The 21,166-nt window shown below is 41.7% G+C and overlaps 2 protein-coding genes across 5 annotated transcripts in view; one reads left to right on the forward strand and one right to left on the reverse strand.

Annotated features, from left to right (window-relative positions):
- The window catches only part of PHF24 (PHD finger protein 24), a 162,838-nt gene that overhangs the window by 42,912 nt on the left and 98,760 nt on the right, over positions 1-21,166 (forward strand). The window lies entirely within an intron of this gene.
- Positions 11,677-21,166, reverse strand: part of SPATA31F3 (SPATA31 subfamily F member 3) — an 80,824-nt gene continuing 71,334 nt past the window's right edge. The window contains exons 1-5 of one of the 2 annotated variants that reach the window (XM_077761918.1): positions 18,283-18,434; positions 17,745-17,790; positions 17,112-17,172; positions 15,603-16,090; positions 11,677-12,223 (exon numbers count right to left, since the gene is read on the reverse strand). In XM_077761918.1, the coding sequence (XP_077618044.1) occupies positions 11,778-12,223; positions 15,603-16,090; positions 17,112-17,172; positions 17,745-17,790; positions 18,283-18,426 (1,185 nt within the window). In that variant the 5' untranslated portion in view covers positions 18,427-18,434 and the 3' untranslated portion in view covers positions 11,677-11,777. Of the gene's footprint in view, positions 12,224-15,602; positions 16,091-17,111; positions 17,173-17,744; positions 17,791-18,282; positions 18,435-21,166 lie in introns of those variants that run through there. The other variant, XM_077761919.1, reaches the window with a different exon arrangement.

The raw sequence follows: 21,166 nt of genomic DNA on the forward strand, positions 1-21,166 counted from the left end.
TGTACAATATAATGATTCAACAATTCCATATATTACTCAGTGCTCATCAAGGTAAGTGTACTCTTTTTTTTTAATGTTTATTTATTTTTGAGAGAGAGAGCACAGGTGTAAGCAAGGGTCGGAGCAGAGAGAGAGGGAGACAGTGCATCCAAAGCAGGCTCCGCACGGACAGCAGAGAGCCGCATACAGGGCTCTAACTCACAAATTGTGAGATCATGACCTGAGCCGAAGTTGGACACTTAACCACTGAACCATCCAGGTGCCCCAAGATAAGTATAGTCTTAATCCTCTTTACCTATTCCACCCATCCCTCTACTCATCTCCCCTCTTGGTAACCAACTGTTTGTTCTTTATAGTTAAAAGTCTGTTTTATGGTTTGTTTCTTGTTTTTCCTTTGTTCATTTGTTTTGTTTCTTAAATTCCACATGAGTGAAATCATATGGTATTTGTCTTTCTCTGACTTATTCTGATTAGCATTATACTCTGTAAATCCATCCATGTTGTTGCAAATGGCAAGATTTCATTCTTTTTGTGGCTGAATAAATATTCCAGTGTGTGTGTGTGTGTGTATCTTCTTTATCCATTCATCTATTGATGGACATTTAGGTTGCTTCCATAATTTGGCCCTTACATATAATGCTGCAATAAACATAGGGGAGCATGTGTTCCTTTGAATTGGTGTTTTTGTATTCCTTGGGTAAATACCCAGTTGTGCAATTTCTGGATCATAGGGTAGATCTGTATTTAACTTTTTGAGGAACTTTCCTGTTTTCTATAGTGGCTGCACCAATTTGCATCCCCACCAACAGTGCAAGAGTGTTCCTTTTTCTTCACATCCTTTCCAAAATTCGTTTCTTGTGTTTTTGATTTTAGCCATTCTGACGGGTGTGAGGTGATATCTCATTGTACTTTTTATTTGTATTTCCCTGATGATGAGTGATGTTGAGCATCTTTTCATGTGTCTGTTGGCCACCTGGATAACTTTGCTGGAGTTTCTTATAGACATCTCCCACCTGGTCAGGATCCAGCCAGTTTACCATTTAAGAACCATTGCTCTAGACTTGCTATTCCTGTTGAGATTGTTTCCACATTTAAATCACTAAAAGCAATGCTCCAATAAATCATTCTTTTACATATATTCACAGGTCAGAAAGGGTCAGCCTCTCATATAGAGTAGCATTTTCTTCAGTCAAAGATATACTGGTAGCTGTCCATTTTTGTGAGAACTTCCAACCACACAGACTCTTAAGACCAGCTTGAGAATTCAGCTCATGCACCACACCAGCCAAGGGGAAAGCTTACCTTATACTTCACAATGTTGTCCTTGTCTTTTAGTGGTAACCATCTTTAAATCAAGACAAAAATGTAGTTCTGTAATAAAAAATGTAAAATTATCCTAAGGCTGTGTTTCTCAAATTGTAGGTCCAGACTCATTGGGAAGTCATGAAACCTTTTGAGAGAGACACTATCAGGATTGTTTTTAATGAAATAGTATAAAGAGGATAGAAAATATCAGGGAGCATCACATGTAGTAAAAGGATTCTTTCACAAAACTTTGGATTAAGTTACAGATCTATGAATACATGTTTATAACTATGTATATACAGGGTCACATAAACTATATTTCATTTCTTACTGTGGTTAACAGTAAAAAAATAATTGAAAAACTCACCATAAAAGGTTTCTGAGGAAAACAATGTGGCATTGGAAATAATGATTGAACATGAGGAAGGTCTGCAGTGAAGGGTTGTGTGTTTTGTAATTAAATTTTAAATTAAAATTTTTAATTTTAAATTTAAATTAAATTTCATTTTTTTAATTAAACTTTTTATTTGTGTATAGTTGACACACAGTGTTACATTAGTTTCTGGTATACAACATAGTGATTTGACATATGCTATGTTCACCATAAGAGTAGCTACCATCTGTCCACATACATTGTTATTACAATATCATTGACTGTATTCCTTATGCTGTATCTCCCATTCCCCTTCACCCATTTTGCCCAGCAACCCAACCTCCTCCCCTCAGGAAACCATCAGTTCTCTGCATTTATAGGTCTGATTCTGCTTTTTGTTTATTCATTTTTTTAAGATCCCACATATTAGTAAAATCATATGGCATTTGTTTTTCTTCATCTGCATTATTTCACTTAGCATAATACCCTCTAGGTCTCAAGCGGCATGATCTCATCCTTTTTATGGCTGCATAATATTCTATTCTGTGTATATGTATGTGTGTATATATGTGTATATATGTGTGTATATGTATGTGTGTATATATGTATGTACGTGTATATATACATGTATATAGTGTGGGTGTGTGTATTTATATGTATGCCACATCTTCCTTATCATTTGTCTATTGATAGAGTTTCAGGTTGCTTCCATATCTTGAGTATTATAAATCATACTACAATAAACAAAGGGATACATACGTCTTTTTGAATTCATGTTTTTATTTTCTTTGGGTAAATACCCAATAGTGGAATTATTGAATTATATGGTATTTCTAATTTAAAAAAAATTATTTAAATTCAAGTTAGTTAAGATACAGTGTAGTATTGGTTTCAGGAGTAGAACCCAGTGAGGAACCTCCATACTGTTTTCCACAGTGGCTGTACCAATTTACATTCCCGGTTGTGTGTCAGTTTTACATATTCCTCCTGGTGTGGTGAGCCTGATCCTCCCATGGGGACTTGCTTTCCCACCTAACCGTAGAGCACAGCTGGTGCCCTGAGGCATGTGGACAGTGTCTGGAAACTATAGACCTAGCTTCTCACTTCAGTAAACTCCTAGGTGAATAACCTAAAAAATATTTACAAATATACCCATACTCTTCCCTTGCCCCATGGCTGGATATCCTCTGGCTGGATGCTCCAATTAAATCCATGGAGTTGTTAAAGAACTTGAAAAAAGTATGTGTGATAAATGTTTATGGCAGAAAGGAAACCGTGATTCTCTGTTCCAATACTCATTGATAAATAGAGAAACTGAAGCCTGGAGCAGTAAAGCTTTGTCTTCTGGGTCACAGAATGTTATTATGTAAAACTAAAAGAAGCTACCTTGTTGCCAACTCTGGGATTTTTTTATTATATAATAAAGTGTGTAATTAATTTGCAATGTAATTAGAAAGTATAAATTAACAAAAGATGAAAAATAGAAACATGTATTTTTTTCTTTGAAGAATGAGATTATAAGAAAATCTATATGACCTTGGGTTTGATGACTTTTTATATGCATCACCAAAAGCACAATCTATGAAAAAAAATGAAGTTGGACTTCATTAAAACTTCTTTCCAAAAGACCCACTGAAGAGAATGAAAAGACAAGCCACACTTGAAGAATATCTTTGCAAAACATAGATCTGATAAAGGACTGATATCCAAAATATACAAAAAACTAGGGGCGCCTGGGTGGCTTAGTCGGTTAAGCGTCCGACTTTCGCTCAGGTCATGATCTCGCGGTTCGTGGGTTTGAGCCCCGCGTCGGGCTCTGTGCTGACTGCCAGCTCAGAGCCTGGAGCCTGTTTCAGAGTCTGTGACTCCCTCTCTCTCTGACCCTCCCCTGCTCACGCTGTCTCTCTCTCTCTCCTAGAAATAAATAAAACATTAAAAAAAATTAAAAAAAAAAACTATTAAAACTCAACAGTAAGAAAATGAACGGAGTGTCTGGGTGGCTCAGTCGGTTAAGTGTCCAACTTCGGTTTAGGTCATAATCTCACAGTTCATGAGTTTGACCCCCGCATTGGGCTCTGTGCTGACAGCTCAGAATCTGGAGCCTGCTTCAGATTCTCTCTCTGTCTCTATCTGCCCCTCCCCCACTTGCTCTCTGTCTCTCTTTGTCAAAAATAAACATAAAAATTTTAAAAACAGTAAGGAAATGAATAACCCTGCTTATTTATTTTTTAAGTTTTATTTATTTATTTTGAGAGACAGAGCCTCAGCAAGGGGGGAAAGAGAGAGGAAGAGAGAATCCCAAAGAGGCTCTGCACTGTCAGTGCAGACACATATGCAAAGCCCGAACTCACAAACTGTGAGATCATGACCTGAGCCAAAACCAGGAGTCCGACACAACCGACTGAGCCACCCAGATGCCTAAAACACTCAATTTAAAAATGGACAAAAGAGGGGTGCATGGGTGGCTCAGTCAGGTGAACAACTAATTTTGACTCGGGTTGTGATCTCACAGTTTGTGGGTTCAAGCGCCTGGCTCCCTGGGCTCCCTGGGCTCCCAGCTGTCAGCACAGGGCCCGCTTCAGACCCTCTTGTCTCGGACTCTCTCTGCCCCTCCCCCTCTTCCACGTTGTCTCAAAAAATAAAATAAAACTTTTTTACAATGGACAAAAGAACTGAACACTTCACCAAAAAAGATACAGATGTCATATCAAAAGATATTCAACATTATTTGTCACAAGAGAACTGAAAATTTAAACCACTGTAAGATACCACTATACACCTGTTAGAATGGCTAAAATCCAGAGCATTGACAACAACAGATGCTGTTGAGGAAGTGTAACAATAAGAACTCCAATCCATTGCTGGTGGAAATGCAGGGGAGAAAACAATTTGGTGGCAGTTCCTCTAAAAGTTAAACATAGAATTATCATTTAATCCAACAATTTCACTTCTAGGTACATATTCAAAGGAATAGAAAGCAGGGACTCAAGCAGATACTTGCACACCAATGTTCCTAGCAGCATTTTTCATAGCAGTTAAAACTAGAAATAATCCAACTGTCCATCAATGGATAAATGGATAAGCAAAATGTAATATATACATTTGGAATATTTTACAAAATGTAATATACACAAAATGGAATATTTAGCAATTAAAAAAATTAAATTCTGCTACATGCTACAATATAGATGAACGTTGAATAATAAAACTAACACACACACACAAAGAAATAGTGATGATGTTAATACATTGTGAGTGTACTTAATGCTACTGAATTGTACACTTAAAAATGGTTAAAATGGTAAATTTTATGTATTTTTTTGCCACAATTTCAAAAAAAGGAGAGTGATTGACAAGAGTTTGAGGGAAGGGAAAAAGGGATGAATACGGGATTCTTAGATACAGAAACTATTTTGTATGATACCTTAATGGTGGATACACATCATTATACATTGGTCAAAACCCATAGCGTTGTATAACACAAATAAATCCTAAGGTAAACTATGAACTTTGATTAATAATAATGTATCAGTATTGGCTCATCAATTTTAACAAATATACCACACCACATCCAAGAAGTTAATAACAGAGGAAACTATATGGCTAAGGGTGGGAACGGGTATATGGGGATTCCCTATACTTACTGCTCAGTATTTCTACAAACCTAAAATTTCTCTAAAAATAATATGATTATTTTTGTAAATTGCATTTTTTTCACTACTCGTTTGCCGGGAGCCACACCGGCCTCTCTGGATGGCAGTCACAGCAAGGAAATGGCAGTGTTTGCAACTCCTGCCATGAGAAATGAAAACTGGTATCTCTTTCTGCTACTGTTGGCTCATGTTGGATATAAGCCTGCTGGTATTGACCAGGCCTCACAATATTCCACATTAGACCCATATTCTGAATACAGATACCTCATAAGGAAAAGCATATTTCTGCCTTTACAAAAGAGATTTTAGATGAAAGCTCTGTGGGGAAGATTATTAAAAGGCTCTTCCTATGGGCCTTGCAGATCCGAGACTTAGGGGGTTAAGAACCCAAGAATTACAATTGAGCCTGGCCCTGAGACCAAGGGCCTATTTTGGGGTTAAGAGCAAAACATAGTTACCACATGTATCTTTGCTAATTGGTGAAACATAACACTCCCTTCCTCAAGGCCTACTTTCCACAAACACCCTCTCTTACGCTGGCAGCTGGGATGAAGATAGGTAAGAGTAGCTAACATAATCCAGGGGCAAAAGACTGACCCATTCAGGGCCCCCATGATAGTCTCCGCAAACAAACCAATTCAGCAACATTCATCCTCTTGAGAGCCAGACAAAATACTTCTAGTTTATCTATATACAATTTGACCTATATGTTATCCTGTTTTTCACTAAGAATATTCTGTTATTTCCTTGGTCGGAATAATTCTGCAATTGATATCACAAAAGTCCTCCCATTGTAAGAAATTCCTTTCTATGACTTCATCTTGTTGCTGAACCTTTAAATAAAGACACAAAACCCGACAGGACAGAGATGCCTGCCTGGTGATCAGAAAGAATCTCGGGCTCTCTCTCTCTCTTGCTGACACCGTCCATCCTTCAGGGACCCCTGGACCTGCCGGAGCCAGCCTCCAGCAATCATTCATATATTATTATCATCCTTCCAGGGATTCAGCCTGGACAGGGAGGGGCAAGTATAGATAGGGTGGCAATGGGAAGTTAGACCATAGTAGAGATGAAGCTGTGGAAAGGAAGATGAGATTCAGAGGATGTAGGAACTTAGGGGCAGAGGATATTTTACCCAAAGACCTACAGAGTAGAGACTAAAGTTTTGAGTGGGCAAGCAAAGATAACTGAGCCCTTGAAACTGAGCATCTCCAACAGGTTGGGGTTTGTTTTTTTTTTTTTTTTTTTTTTTTTACAAATAGTTTATTGTCAAGTTGGTTTCCATATAACACCCAGTGCTCATCCCCACAAGTGCCCTCCTCTATGCCCATCTCCCTCCCCCCCACCACACCCATCAGTCCTCAATTTGTTCTCAGCATTCAAGAGTCTCTCATGGTTTGCCTATCTCCCCCTCCCCCACTATTTTCCCCCCTTTTCTCCCCCACGGTCCTCTGTTAAGTTCCTCCTAATCCTCCTATACGTGCAAACATATGGTATTTGTCCTTCTCTGTCTGACTTATTTCACTCAGCATAACACCCTCAAGGTCCATCCATGTTGCTACACATGGCCAGATTTCATTCTTTCTCATTGCCATGTAGTATTCCATCGTATAGATAAACCACATCTTCTTGATCCATTCGTCCGTTGACAGGTTGGGACTTTGAATAGGGCAGGGAATTTCAACTCATGCTCATGGAATCCTGGTCCCCTGCTGGCAAGAGGCTGGCATGACAGAGTTGAGCAAGAATAAAGAAATGAAGTCTCACACACTCACTCCTGTGCCCAGAGTATTCTATGACTTCCCTGCCAGAGTGGAGTGAGCAGGAACAGAGGTCAAGTAGTTGTGGTCAGTTGGTTGAAACTTCCATGTTTCCATGACAGAAATCTGCTGGAGGCAGGTAGGAGCCTGTGGGGGACCATGGAAAGGACCTGCTCCACCTAAGCCAGGAGATATGCACATTAACCTTGGCTTTTCACCTGATGTTGCTGTGACCCTTCTGAGTCCTGGGCACTCTCCTAAATGGCTCTCCGCCCAACTTCCCCCAGGCAGGGAGGATGTGCCTATAATAAGACCTCCTATGATCTCTCGGATGCTTTAGGAAAACACCTGGAGGGTGTTGCCTCAGCAGGCTTGGACCTTGTGCCTCGTTACCTGAGGGCCACAACAGGATCTGGGCCCCCATCCCTTAGGCACAGAGTCACCATTTAGGAGAGGGATGCATTCATGGTTCTTCTCATCCTGTATTTTCTAGCTAGCAGTGGACACATTGTGCCAAGTACTAGGGTCCTATCAGTGGAAGAGAAGTCTTGCCACCATCTCTTTGGTTTGATGGGATGTTGAGTCATCCTGGATTTCTTTAGGAATCAGTGAGGCAAGAGTGTCCCACAGTTCCCCATACCACATCATCAGGAGATTACAGCACTTCCTGCACTTCCTCTAGCTCTTGGCTTCTGTGTGATAGGTCAGAAGGGGAGAATACAAAGGTGCCACCCCCTGAGAGATACAGGGTGTCCAAAACAGAGATTCATCCCATCCACTCAGGGCAGCTTCTTTTTGCCAAGACTGGTATGTATGATTTGGTGGTGAGAGGGAACCAGGAATTCACTTTTAAGATGAATACTGGACATCCATGTGTTATTTTGATTAGACAATTTGACCATGTGAGACTGTCTACCCTTTGAGATCATGATCTACATGGACGCAAAGTCTATGTCTTGGTGACTGTTATAACTATCATAGTTCCTGAAAGATAGTAAGTACTCAAATATTTTCACTGTTGAATATAAGATGACTTTCAAGGTCATTTTTATTGTGAAACTTTCATGTGACTGCATCCTCCTTATCAGCTGAGTATCTTCTCCTGGGACAGGACCCCACACATGATAGCACTCATGACACTAATGTAACGGTTTATGTGTCTCCCTAGCCCAGTCTCATGGTTCATGATTTTAAATACATCTCTCTCTCTCTCTCTCTCTCTCTCTATCTATCTATCTATCTATCTACCTGTCATTATCTATGTATATCTATTTGTCTGTTTGCCTAAAGCCTAGGTTCTTCCCTGAACTACAGGATTATATGCCCAAATCGTCTAATCAGCATATACAGTTGAAAGTCCAATATCTATCTCTGACTGTCTAAAAGTGAACTCCTGATTACCCTACTGCCACCACCACCAATCACACATACCATCCTACTCCAGTCTTAGCATTTCTCACATCAGTTAATGACAACTCCATATTGCCAAAAGTTTAGGCCAAAAACATTGGTGTTATCCTTGATGTTTTATTTCTTCTAACTGTTCACATCGAATCTATCAGTAAATGGATATCAGTATCCTATTGTCTCTACTTCAAAATGAATCCAGCATCTAAACACATCTAGTCTCAGGGTGCCTGGGTGTCTCAATTGGCTAAGTGTCCGACTTCAGCTCAGGTCATGATTTCATGGTTCATGAGTTAGAGCCCTGCGTGGGGCTCTGTGCTGACAGCTCAGAGCCTGAAGCCTGCTTTGGATTCTGTCTCCCTTTCTCTCTGCCCCTTCTCCGCTCACACTCTTCTCTTTCAAAAATAAATAAACATTACAAAATTAAATACTTCTAGTCTCCTCTGCTGCTACCATTACTGGAATAATTTCATAACTAATCTCCCTGCTTCTACTGAAACCTATACCCTCAACACTGTTATTAGCAACACAGCCTAAGTGATCCCTTTAAAACATTAACCCTAGAGGAGAAAGCAGGAAATAACCTCCTTGAACTCAACCGCAGCAACTTCTTACTTGACACATCCCCAAAAGCAAAAGAATCAAGAGTAAAAATAAACTGTTGGGACCTCATCAAGATTAAAAGCTTCTGCACAGCGAAGGAAACAATCCATAAAACTAATAGGCAACCAACGGAATGGGAAAAGATAGTTGCAAATGACATATCAGATAAAGGGTTGATATCCAAAATCTATAAGGAACNTGGGTGGAGATGGGCATGGAGGAGGGCCCTTGTGGGGATGAGCACTGGGTGTTATATGGAAACCAAGTTGACAATAAACTACTTGTAAAAAAAATAAACTAAAAAAATTTGCAACAACAACAACAACAACAAAAAAAGAATTATACTTTTTAAAAATATGTTTTTTGTTTTTTGCTTCAATTAAACCTGGATAATTAAAAGTATAATAAGTTCTGGTGCTGACGTAAATAACATATTTAACTTATACAATGTGAATATTTGTACACCTGCTTTAAATATTATTAACATTTTTAATTGCTTTAGAATTGTAGAAAAATTCAACTATGAAAAACTTAATAAAATTATGTGTATATATGGGGGGGAGGGAAAGCCTCCTGATTTATACTTGAGATTGCATTAAATCTACAGATCAATTTAGGGAGAATTACAGCATCTTAACATTACAGTCTTAACATCACTGAGTCTTTCAATCTAGGAGCAAGGTATATCTCTCCATCTATTTAATTCTTTAATTTCTTTCAGCTATGTTTTTTGGTTTTCAATGTTCTTGCACATTATTTGTCAGATTTATCCTTAAGTATTTCCATACTTTGATGCTATTGAAAATGGTATTTTTGAAATTTTAATGTCTATTTCATTGTGTATAATAGAAATACAATCATTTTATATTGAAAAATTAAATAAAATAAAACATTAGTTGGATCTAAGCAGACCTTGTAACAGCAACTTCCATTTACTCAAAAAGTTAGTATCTTTGCAATGATCTTCTAGGCCTTACCCCATTTTGTTGCTTTACTGCTCTGACCTTGTCCTCTATTACTTTCCCCCTTGATTACTCTGCTTCAGGCTCACTGTCCTTCTTTGGAATAGCTAAAGCATGTTCCAATCCCCAGACAGTTCATGTTTCTGACATGAAATTTCCTCAGTTATTCAAGTGATTCATTCTCTCATTTCTCTCTAGTCCATGCCCACACTACTTTTTAGTGAGACCTGCCCTGAACTCCCTACTTAAAACTGCACTCCACCTAAGTCTTCTCCAAACCTCTTACCCTGATTTTTTGCATATATTTGGTCATCTTCTACATATTATATTTTTAAATTATGTTTCTTTTATCTCCCTTCCTAGTGTACCATCAGTATAAGCTTATTAAGGACAGATTGTTTTTTCCTCTTTTGTTCATTGCTGTATACCTAGTGCCTATAAAAGTATGTGGCATATAGTAGGTACTCAATATTAGTTGAAGGAATCAAAAACTGCATGAGTGAATGCCATACATTGTCCATCTTGGCAACCTAATTTTGATCCCTCAAACATTTTAATATGCCTTTGATTGATTATAGGTACTTCTCCAGCAAGTCACTGTTCTCTTACATGGCATGCCTATTTGTTTGACACCATATATCTGCTCATTTTGTACTCTTAGCATGGGAAACCCAGAGACTCCCATCTCCTTCCTGGCTAATTTCTTCTTATCCTTTGAAATTCAGTCTACATATCACCTCTTCTAGGAAAATTTCCATAAACCCCCTCCTCCTGCCAAATTAGGTTAAGTTCCCTCCTGGGTATTTTCACCTACTTCCTCTAACCAGTTTTATCACACTGCTTTTAGTGACTTTTTATTTGACTGTCTACTCCATGATTCCATGAGCTCAATGGAGGAAGGCCTTGTATCTGGCACAGTACCTGGCACATAGTAAGGAGGTGAATATTTGAACTGTTGACTGCAAGACTCAGGTCAAAGTCATTTTTATTGTAACCCTTTTGGGAACCTTCTCATCAACTGATCTTCATTCTAGCAGGCATTTATCCCATCCAGCTGAAAGCAATGAGAGTCAAATTGGCAACAGGCTACAGCAGACCCCCGGATGGGTTAGCCCTTAGAGATTTAATCAATAACAACAGGTCACAAGGAAGGGAGATTCCATGATTTTGTTCTGGCACATGTCATAGTATGTATATGCTTTTGTGTTTATCAAGGATGGACCACTATGACACTCTAAAAACATTCCCTTCAGATTGTGGGCATATATAGAAGTTATTGGTGAATTATGCCTATGGGCCAAAAATGCACTGGATTCCTGGCCACTACTTCTTACACCATCATCATGCCCACACTGTTTCTCTGGGGCCCATAGATGCCATGACAAGACATGATAGAATTCAAACCTGATGCATCTTCAATGCACCTTAGAAAAGGGTCTTCCTTTCTGCTCAAGTCCCTCTATCCATAGTCTAGGGTGGGACTGAAAGAGTTGTGTGTAATGCTGACCTATTTGAAATAGGAGTTTAAGCTCCTAAGCCATATAGGAAGTACTATCTACCTTCTCTACTTTCTACATCATATACAACCTTGAAAATGAGGCACAAACAGGTGGTTCTTTGCTTAGAGGTACAGAGTATATTTTGAGAGGGTCCTGCTTCACCTGCACATTAACAGAAATGATGACAACAGCCTTTTTCATGGGAATGTAGAGGATTAGGAACCTATGAACTCCTTTTTCCTGGATTGGGTATTCTCTTTGTATAGACCAGTGCCTTCTGCTGAGGTGAGAGCTGAGATCTGGCATGGATGTTCTGGTTGAGTAATACCAGTCACCTGAGGACAGTGCTTGGAGTTGTTGTGGGGAAGGCCCAGGACCCAGGAGCCTCTGGACTGAAGGGATTGTTGCTTGAGTTCATTGTCCAGAGACTGGGGGGCATCAAAGAAGGTTATGCCCTCCTCTTCTGTTTTCTTCTCCAACTTGGCTCCTCTCATAGGGTGTTTCATAGAGGGTGGACTCTTCTCAACCTTTTTTGTCATGATTTTAGCCACTATCTCATCCTTAGAGAGAATGGATTCCTTATGCCCTTGACCTTTCACCTCGGGATTAATCCAGTGTGGAAAGAGCTTCATCTTATTTCCGAAGCCAGTTTCTGCAGCTTCTAGAAGAATGGGATCTTGTGAATATGGGCTGCTTTTATCAGACCCTGCAGCTTTTGAACCTAGAAAGTGTGGCCCTATAAATTTTGGCTCTGCAAAGTTTGGATCTCAAAAACGTGGTCCCTTTAAATGCTGGGCTTGTAAATTTGGCCCAGAAATAATTTCCCAATAAGTTGGTCATGTAAGGTCTGGCCCATTAAACTCTGGTCACTCCAGTTTTGGCATTCTGAGGAATCTTTGTTTGGGTGAGGTCATTCAACTTGCTTTAACAGCTGTACAGACCATTCTCATATGGCCTTTTGACCCAAGGTATCTTATGGGATGCTCTAGGAACTAACAGTGAGGAAGAAACTGGTGAAGGTGCTGACAGGAATCAATCAGCTGAGAGGATGGAAATGGTGGCTCTGCAGACCCAGACAGATCCTTGCTAGTTCCAACTCACTCAAGGGAACCATCCTGATCTAATTAAAATTTTACTTAAGAAATATCCTGGAGAGGGGCACCTGGGTGGCTCAGTCAGTTGAGCATCCAGCTTAGGCTCAGGTCATGATCTCACGGTTTGTGGGCTGGGGCCCTGCATCAGGCTCTGAGAGACTCTGTGCTGACAGCTAAGAGCCTGGATCCTGCTTGGGATTCTGTATCTCCCTGTCTCTCTACCCCTCCCCTCCTTGCTCTCTGTCTCAGAAGTGAATAAATGTTAAAAATAAATTAAAAAAAAAAGATCATGGAGATAACATTTGGGAAGTCCGGGGGTCTGAGGAGTCTATTTATAAGAGTCCCCCTAACCCCTGAACCTCAGCAGAGTAAATGTTTTATTCACTTTGGGACAGCCTCAATGCTGCAGTCCCTTGTTTGTGATTCTCTAGTGCTTTAAGTTTTCCTGGGTCCTCTGTTTTCTCTGCTTGGCAGGGAGTTGTCCTCACCCTTGCAGGGCCAAAGGCTTCCAGGGTTCCTCCAGGCCAAGGTTGTTCACACTGGCCTCCAGGGGAACACAAAGCACCTGGACCCCTGTCATGTCCCCACTGGGTTGTAAGATCTTGGAGGCCCAGTGGGTATAACCATAAGAACTAGCATGCTTTTGGTTCCCCTACACTTCCTTAGTTTAACTGCAAGCTCTTCTTTAAGGTGGACCATTCTGGAGCACATGGAATACCTGGTGGGATGGGGAGATCCTAGAGCAGTGTTTTTCCTTCATTGTTTAAATTTTTAAAAATGTTTTATTTATTTTTGAGAGAGAGAGTACAAGTGGGAAGGGGCAGAGAGAGAGGAAGACACAGAATCTGAAGTAGGCTCCAGGCTCTGAGCTGTCAGCACAGAGCCCAACACAGGGCTTGAACTCACAAACTGTGAGATCATGACCTGAGCCAAAGTTGGACACTTAACTGACTGAGCCACTCAGGCACCCCTCCTCAGTGGTTTAGACTTCTAAAGGACTCCTAGGCACAGATATTCCTTGGGACAGCCACAACTTTTTCCCTGGACTCCTTTGTCTTTGTAAGACTTCCCAAATATATCTCCAGGAAATTTCTTTTTCAGTTAAAAATTTAGTTTCACCAAGATGGGTATCTTGAATGAACAGGGGCCAGCAGGATGTCCGGCTCTCTAAAGGCACTATCTCAATTCACCTATACTTCAGTCTCAAATGCCTACAAGCTGTCTGCACAAGTCTCATTGGCATCTGGAAAGCCTGATCCAGGAGTTATACATTTCTGTTTAGGTGATAGTGAACCACAGGTTCTACTGGGCCCTCAACAGGCCCAGGCACATCTCTGTGACTGCAAATTGGCTAGTGATTGCCAGGGGCATGGCCCTGAAGAAACCCACATAATAAAGAGCTGGAAGCCCTGACAGGAAGGCCAAAACTTGTCTCCAGTTTCTTAGCGGCTCCTTGGGAAGATACCCAGGGGGGTGCTGATCAGGATGATCAGTGACAGCATCAGGTGAGGCTTGTTGCTGCTGGTCAAGGCCTATCAGTACTAAGGATGTCACTTCCTGATCCATGTAGAGGCTGATTGCTACCCCCATGTCTAGGGACTTGCTTTCTGGGGGCACAAGGGAATCAAGTTGCTGCCAGAACCCTTGGAATGCGGCAGACCCAATGATTTGCATTCCAACAGCTGCAAATATGGACAGGAACAATGCCCTAGCAGTTCTTCCCACACTTATAGTAAATGTAGCTCTGCAAGATTGCCGTTGCTTGGCCAAGCAACTGTAGACTGTCCCTGCTGCCACAATGGATCATAACAGGTCACTGTCCCCACTGGCCTCTAGGTCTGCAAGCTAGGGGACACTCACACTGTTCAGTGTGCTGCTCTGGAGCAGGGGTTGCTGGTCAGCAGGGGACAGGAGCAACTGGATGAACTTCTGGATCTTCTGGGGCAGGCCCCGGCAACAGTGAATCAACCTACTAAATCAACCACTTCTCAAGGTAGAACTCTAGCAGCTCTGGGCATGTTCTAGGGAAATACCCTTTCCCTCTTGAAGACTGAAATGGGCTTCTCCTAACTGGTAGGCCCCTAGGCACAGGCAGAAAGAAGCATGTCTCATGGCTTATGTTGTATGGTTCTTTGCATCTACAGAGATTCCTGGGCAAAAGCTGGCAACCCCCACTGAAGCTGGGGCTGCCTTTGCAGCTGGTGCCACTCTAAGGCTTCACCCTTGGCCAGGAGAGGAAATGGGATATTGATAGAAGTTTGTTGATAGTCAGATAGAGAGGCTCAAATTGGGGAATGTGGGAAGAAGGTGGGGCTAACTTAAATGGAAGAAAGTTTAGTCAGTACAGAGATTAAGAAGAAATTATTTTTAAAAAAGGGACTGGGGACCCCCTTTTGTGAAGAAATCTTTACAGGCAGACCAGGGACTCAATGTGCAGAAAAGAGGAACCATAGCAAGGAAGCTATGTTTTTGCTGCAGATAGCACATCGAGGCCTCAGCAGGTCCTCAAGGCAATGGGCAGAGACCACTTAGAGACTGAAATGTGGTAGAGCCAGAGCAATGGAGTTTGGGATTTGCTTGCAGTGATATTTGCTCTGGATTCACAGTGGATCCATCAATAACCCAGAAAGTTTGGGTAGACTGGCTCAACTTTCATGAACCCAGCTCAAGAAGATAGCCCATATTTTCAATTAGAGGCCTTAGAGGTAGCATTTATGATGAAATAAATGTGTCCCCCCTGCCCCCCCGGTTTGGGAAATACTTGGGGCTGTGTTATAAGCTGCCACAGGAATTCTTCTAAGGATCTTACATGTCTTTATAAACATGCATTTATAAACATGTCTCAGAGCTTTTGGGAAATAGGAACATGTAAGGCAATGGGGTGTTTTAGGTTCATGAGCTCTGGATTCCGGAAAAGAGAGAATCAGATATTCAAGGGCAGCTGACCTTGTTTCTTTAGTACACCTTCGGAGCGGCTCTTCCTCTTGTCCTGCTGAATCACAGGAGCCCTAGGCTCCTCAAGGCTTGAAGAAGACAGAACTCCTGCATGCCAGGGAACATCTGGCACTTGAAATCCCTTCTTTCGCTGGAGGTGTTCAGCCTGGTGATCTGGGATGCTGACACTGACTGACTGGGCAGCTGACTGTGGTAAGCATTTCTGGTCCGTTAACTGTGACATTGTGGGCGTTACAGATGGAAGTGAAAGATCTTTGGAGTGCAGGGAACCTTGACTCTGCTCCAAAGAGGGACTAGACATGGACAAAATCTCTAGGCAAGAGGAGCCTTGAGATGGCCCCGATGAAGGGGGAGAGATCAGGGTGTTCTCACCCGCCAACAACTGCTGAATCTCCAGAGCCACAGCATTGCAGATGGGGCAGGAAGAATCTGCACACAGGAGCTGCCGCACACTTCCCTCCTTAGGAAGCCAGCCCTGGCTAGGAAGGGAAGAAGCAACCATTACTGATGGAGTGACACCTGCCTCTTTGAATGTGTATGGCCTGGAGATTGGGCCTGCCCTCCTCCAGTCCTGAAACCTTGGGGCCTGTGCCCCCAGGGTGTTTACCCATCTCGTCTTCCTCCAAGGAAAATGCCATTGATAAGTTATGTTGGGCTGAGCTGAGGGTCTGGACCTTGTTGGACAAGGTCTCAGACAGCCTATGGGAATACAGGGCCATGACAGACTGGGAGGTGGGATGAGTTCTCTGTTGACCTGTGTTGAGAAGCTGAACCAGAAGAAGGGAAACAGGTGGGGGGTGGAGGGGAAGCCAATGGTTAGCTGATGGGGCATCACTGGGAACATGACCAGGTATATCCTGGAATCAGTCTCCTTTGGGGTTAAGAAGGCCACTATTCAGTATTTCTAAGCTGTGGAAAATGAGGTCTTTGTGGGAACTATGCATTCAGGGACTATTGGGTGTCCCAGCTTCTGTAAATAGCATCTCTTGAGAGCCAGTCCCATTCTCTAGAGACTTTAAGAAGAGGATAAGATGGCAGGCTCCTTCCTAAGGGCTGTCCCAAGAACTGGCCTCCCTGAAGACAAGACCATGGAGGTAATTTCAACAGGTTCCACAGGTCTGCCCTTGAATGACTGTAACTGTAAAGGGAATATGACAGTGTGCATCTATTTATGCATGCATTTGTCTATTCTCTTGACTGGATAACTTGTCCTATGGCTGAGTGGAAACTCATGTAGAGTCTTTAGTGAATTACATACTAGTGAATCCTGAATTCCAGGACCACTGTGAACTGAACCCATAGCAGAACTGGGAGATTCCTCTCTCCTGAGATACCTGATCCCCCCACTGCCCTGGCAACCCTCTCAACTGTGCTCAGCATCCACTTGTGTCTGACTCCCACCCAGCCATTATCCTTCTCCTCATCCCTGCTCCAGGCCAAGCACAGAAATCATCACAGGCCAGGCTGGGGGTTTGGAGACTGCAAAGAGCAAGTGGTCACCTTTTCATGACAGAGAGCAGCTCCCATGGCTTTTCAGCTTCTTTCCGGGAGAGTCTCCTAGCTGAGAAACCAGGAGACAGTATTAGAAGGAATAAGAGGATACAGCAATGTCCCATAGGAAGTTGAAGGGACATCCTAAAGGAAGCTGAAGGCCTTTGAGTAAACGGATACTCAAAACCCCAATAGTCAATGCTCTAAGGCATGTCTGTGTATAATTTAACCAGTTGCATCATGGTTTCCTAGACCTAATCTCATTTGATCATCAAAACCACACTGTGAGTGAGACAGGACCCATTTCATGTATCACAGACTGAGAGATGAAGTGATTTCCATAGTCATAAAACTAGTAAATGACATTGACTAAGAGATGAAGTGATTTCCACAGGATAAAAAAAATAGTAAGGGCTTCTGTCCTACTTCCTCATTCTTCATTCCCAGGAGCTGGGATAAGGTGGAGAATTTGGAAACATTCCCAGGTTCTGATTTCGCATTCAAGAAAATCTGGGAGAATTTGTCAACTGAGGCGATTAGAGCCTTCAGTGGTTACAGCACCTGGCTCCTGGCACCAGGGGACACAGATCAGGGGAATCTTGTCTGTAGTGAGGGTAGTCACAGGGAAAACTAGGACTTTACCTCTTGATGTTCTATCTTTAGCTCTTTGTTTGACTCTCCGGTGACGCTTGAAAACAAAAAAGTTAGAGTATTAAGCTGGGCACCTTTATTCTTTGTGTCTAAAATGGAACAAAACCTGTAAATATTTCCCAAACGTTTTTTATATTCCAATTTTATACACTCTCCTACCATTCTTTTCCCTGCTCTGTCTTTTTCACTCCATCATTTCCCTTCTCTTATTTCTAATTTATTTTGAGGCTCTTCCATATTCCATACCTCCACCCCCATTCTCTGAACAAGTTCTCTTGGGGGAGGTTGGAATGAAACAGGAGAAAAGAGGAAGAGATTAAAGAATAAGAAGTCCAGTAGCCAAAGGATTTTAGCCATCCAGGCCCTCAATGTATCCCAACCAGAAGAATCACCCAAACTTGGAGCTGTTCTGGGATCCATTGAGGAAACCCCTGTAAAAAAGTAGGGGTAAGGGTCACAGGAGAAAGCAAGGAGATAAAATCTTTTTTGAGGCTTAATCGATTCACTCATGGTCGTTGTGGTTCCCTACCCGGCAACAGCTCCTGTTAGGTCCCAACCTTAATACTTGGTGGCTCTTTTTCACTTGCCAAATAATTAATGCAATAATAATAATGGAGCCATAAGTATATAAGGGATATCCACCATCCCACAGAAGAAAGGTAGGGCTCAACATAATCTAAACCTCACTAGCCATCTCTCTTCCTAGGCTTTCAAGGACTTGGCACCTAATGCCCCCAAATTCTAGACCTTGTCATCTCTGCCTCACAGAAGATGGAACCAGATCACCAGACTACATCACAAAGCTCTCCTATTTCAAAAGGCATGCAGAGCATCACAGGTATTTATATGTCTAGGAGAAGCTCATGTGATTCACTGTTCAGATGAGGGTGTCTGGTTGTCTCTGAAGGAGTTGCAGAACCTGGGCCTAGAGGTGCCAGCGTCAGGGACAGTATATATTTTGATGCTTTATTCCTTCTAACCCAATGGCTACTTCTCTCCTTAAGACAACAATCTGGTGGGGTGCCTGGGTGACTCAGTCAGTTAAGCATCCTTGATTTTGGCTCAGGTCATGACCTCATTCGTGAGTTCGAGCCCCATGTCAGATTCTGTGCTGTCAAGCCTGGAACCTGCTTAAGATTCTCTCTTTCTGCCCCTCTTCCACTCGTGTGCATGTGTGTGTGTGCTCTCTCTCTCTCTCTCAAAATAAATAAACTTTAAAAAAGAGACAACAATATGGCATCTATCCTTAGATAAGTGAATCTTTATGTATACTGCATGCCCTATACTATAAGAGAGATCGTGGTTAGGTCAGAATAACTCCATAAACTACATCACCTGTACTGGGAAGATAAATAAAAAATACACATAATACATGGCAATGAGAAAGAATGAAATCTGGCCATTTTTCGCAACATGGATGGAACTAGAGGGTGTTATGCTGAGCAAAATAAGTCAGGCAGAGAAGGACAAATACCATATGTTTGCATGTATAGGAGGATTAGGAGGAACTTAACGGAGGACTATGGGGGAGAAGAAGGGCGGAAATGGTGGGGGAAAGGGAGAGAGGCAAACCATGAGAGACTCTTGAATGCTGACAAAAACTGAGGACTGATGGATGTGGGGGGAGGGGGGGATGGGCATGGAGGAGGACACTCGTGGGGATGAGCACTGGGTGTTATATGGAAACCAACTTGACAATAAACTATTTAAAAAAAAAAGAGGATAGGACATCCATTATCTTGTTAAGTGTTAGGAAGTGAGGATTTTTTTTTTTAATAGTTTATTGTCAAATTAGTTTCCACATAACACTCAGTGCTCATCCCNATAGTATCAAGAGGTTCAAGAAGAGGATCATGTCTGATGTGTCAAGGAAAGGATATAGCTGTTGTATTTTTTTTTAAACTTACTTTAGAGAGACAGTATGTACAAGAGGGGGAAGAGGGTAGAGTGAGGGATGGGGAGAGAGGGAGGGAGAGAGACAAACAGAGAATCTTAAGCAGGCTCTGTGCTCAGCACAGAGCCCAAGGGCTCAGTCCCACAACACTGGGATTATGACCCAAGCCAAAATCAAGATTCCAATGCTCAATCAATTGAGCCACCCAGGCGCCCCTAGCTTCTGTCTATTAAAACACCTTTCTGATATAACACCCAGGTGTATATGGAAACCAACTTGACAATAAACTATCTGTAAAAAATAAGTAAATAAACATTAAAAGAAAAAAAAATATCTTTCTGAGAGTTAAAAGAAGGATTCCTCCCAGTCTATGGTTAAGCTTTGGATGGGTGGGTAAAGACTGTAAATACTGCCTTCCAAGAGGCACATAATTGGGGCGCACTTCTGGTGCTTGATTTTCTAGAACAGCCTCTACAGATCTTATAGCATCCTGCCTATTCATGGAGATGGGTCATTGGTAAAACTTTTGATTAAAGGCTACAAACTTGTAGGTTCTTTGCTTGAATCCAACATTGTTGGAATGTTTGGCTAAATGTTTTATAAAATCTGAATTTAAATACCTTTAGGCAGGGCAACCTTTTTCCTATTCAACCTCAGTACCCACCACTCCTGTGTCCACTGATTCACATATTAATGTTAACTTTATGGCCTCTGTCAACATTGTAAGATGCCTCCAACATCCTATGACTTTCTGAATTTCCTGAATTTTTTACCTTGATGAGAGTGGTCCTACACCCACAAAATTGTTAGTCTCAAGATCTCTGCAAGTGCTATTTGGTTCTTCCTCCAGCATCCTGTCCACTACCAAACAGGTGTAATGAGCACTCAATCTGTGTTCATCCCTAAGCTGGGCAGTCTCAAAGGCACAAAGACATTTGAGTTGTGTTATCTGCCTGCTCTCAAGACACTTAAAAACCTAGTTACAAAGACAAGGCTACTTCACATGCATAAAAAAAATCAATCTTACTAGAAGTTGGGGAAGTGGAAATTAAGGAGTTATTATCTAGGGGCACCTGGGTGGCTCAGTCAGTTAAGTGTCTGACTTTGGCTCAGGTCATGATCTCACGGTTTGTGGATTCGAGCCCTGTGTCGGGCTCTGTGCTGACAGCTAGCTCAGAGCCTGGAACCTGCTTCCGATTCTGTGTCTCCCTCTCTCTCTGACCCTCCCCTGCTCGCATTGTCTCTCTCTCTCTCAGAAATAAATAAAACACTTAAAAAAAAAGGAGTTATTATCTAATGGGTACAGAGTGTTTCTTTAGGATGATGAAAAAGTTCTGAAAATGGATAGTGGTGATGACAGTACCACATTATAAATGTACTTAATGACACGAACTATATACTTAAAAAGTTAAAAAAATAAATGTTAAGTATAAACACCACAGCTTAAGATACAAAAGGCAAAACAAACAAACAAACAAACAAAACCAACCCTGTACCAATCATTAGTATGAGGGATTTT

Source organism: Crocuta crocuta, unplaced genomic scaffold (assembly GCF_008692635.1).
Source record: "Crocuta crocuta isolate KB4526 unplaced genomic scaffold, BGI_CrCroc_1.0 scaffold204, whole genome shotgun sequence".
NCBI classification, from domain to species: domain Eukaryota; kingdom Metazoa; phylum Chordata; class Mammalia; order Carnivora; family Hyaenidae; genus Crocuta; species Crocuta crocuta.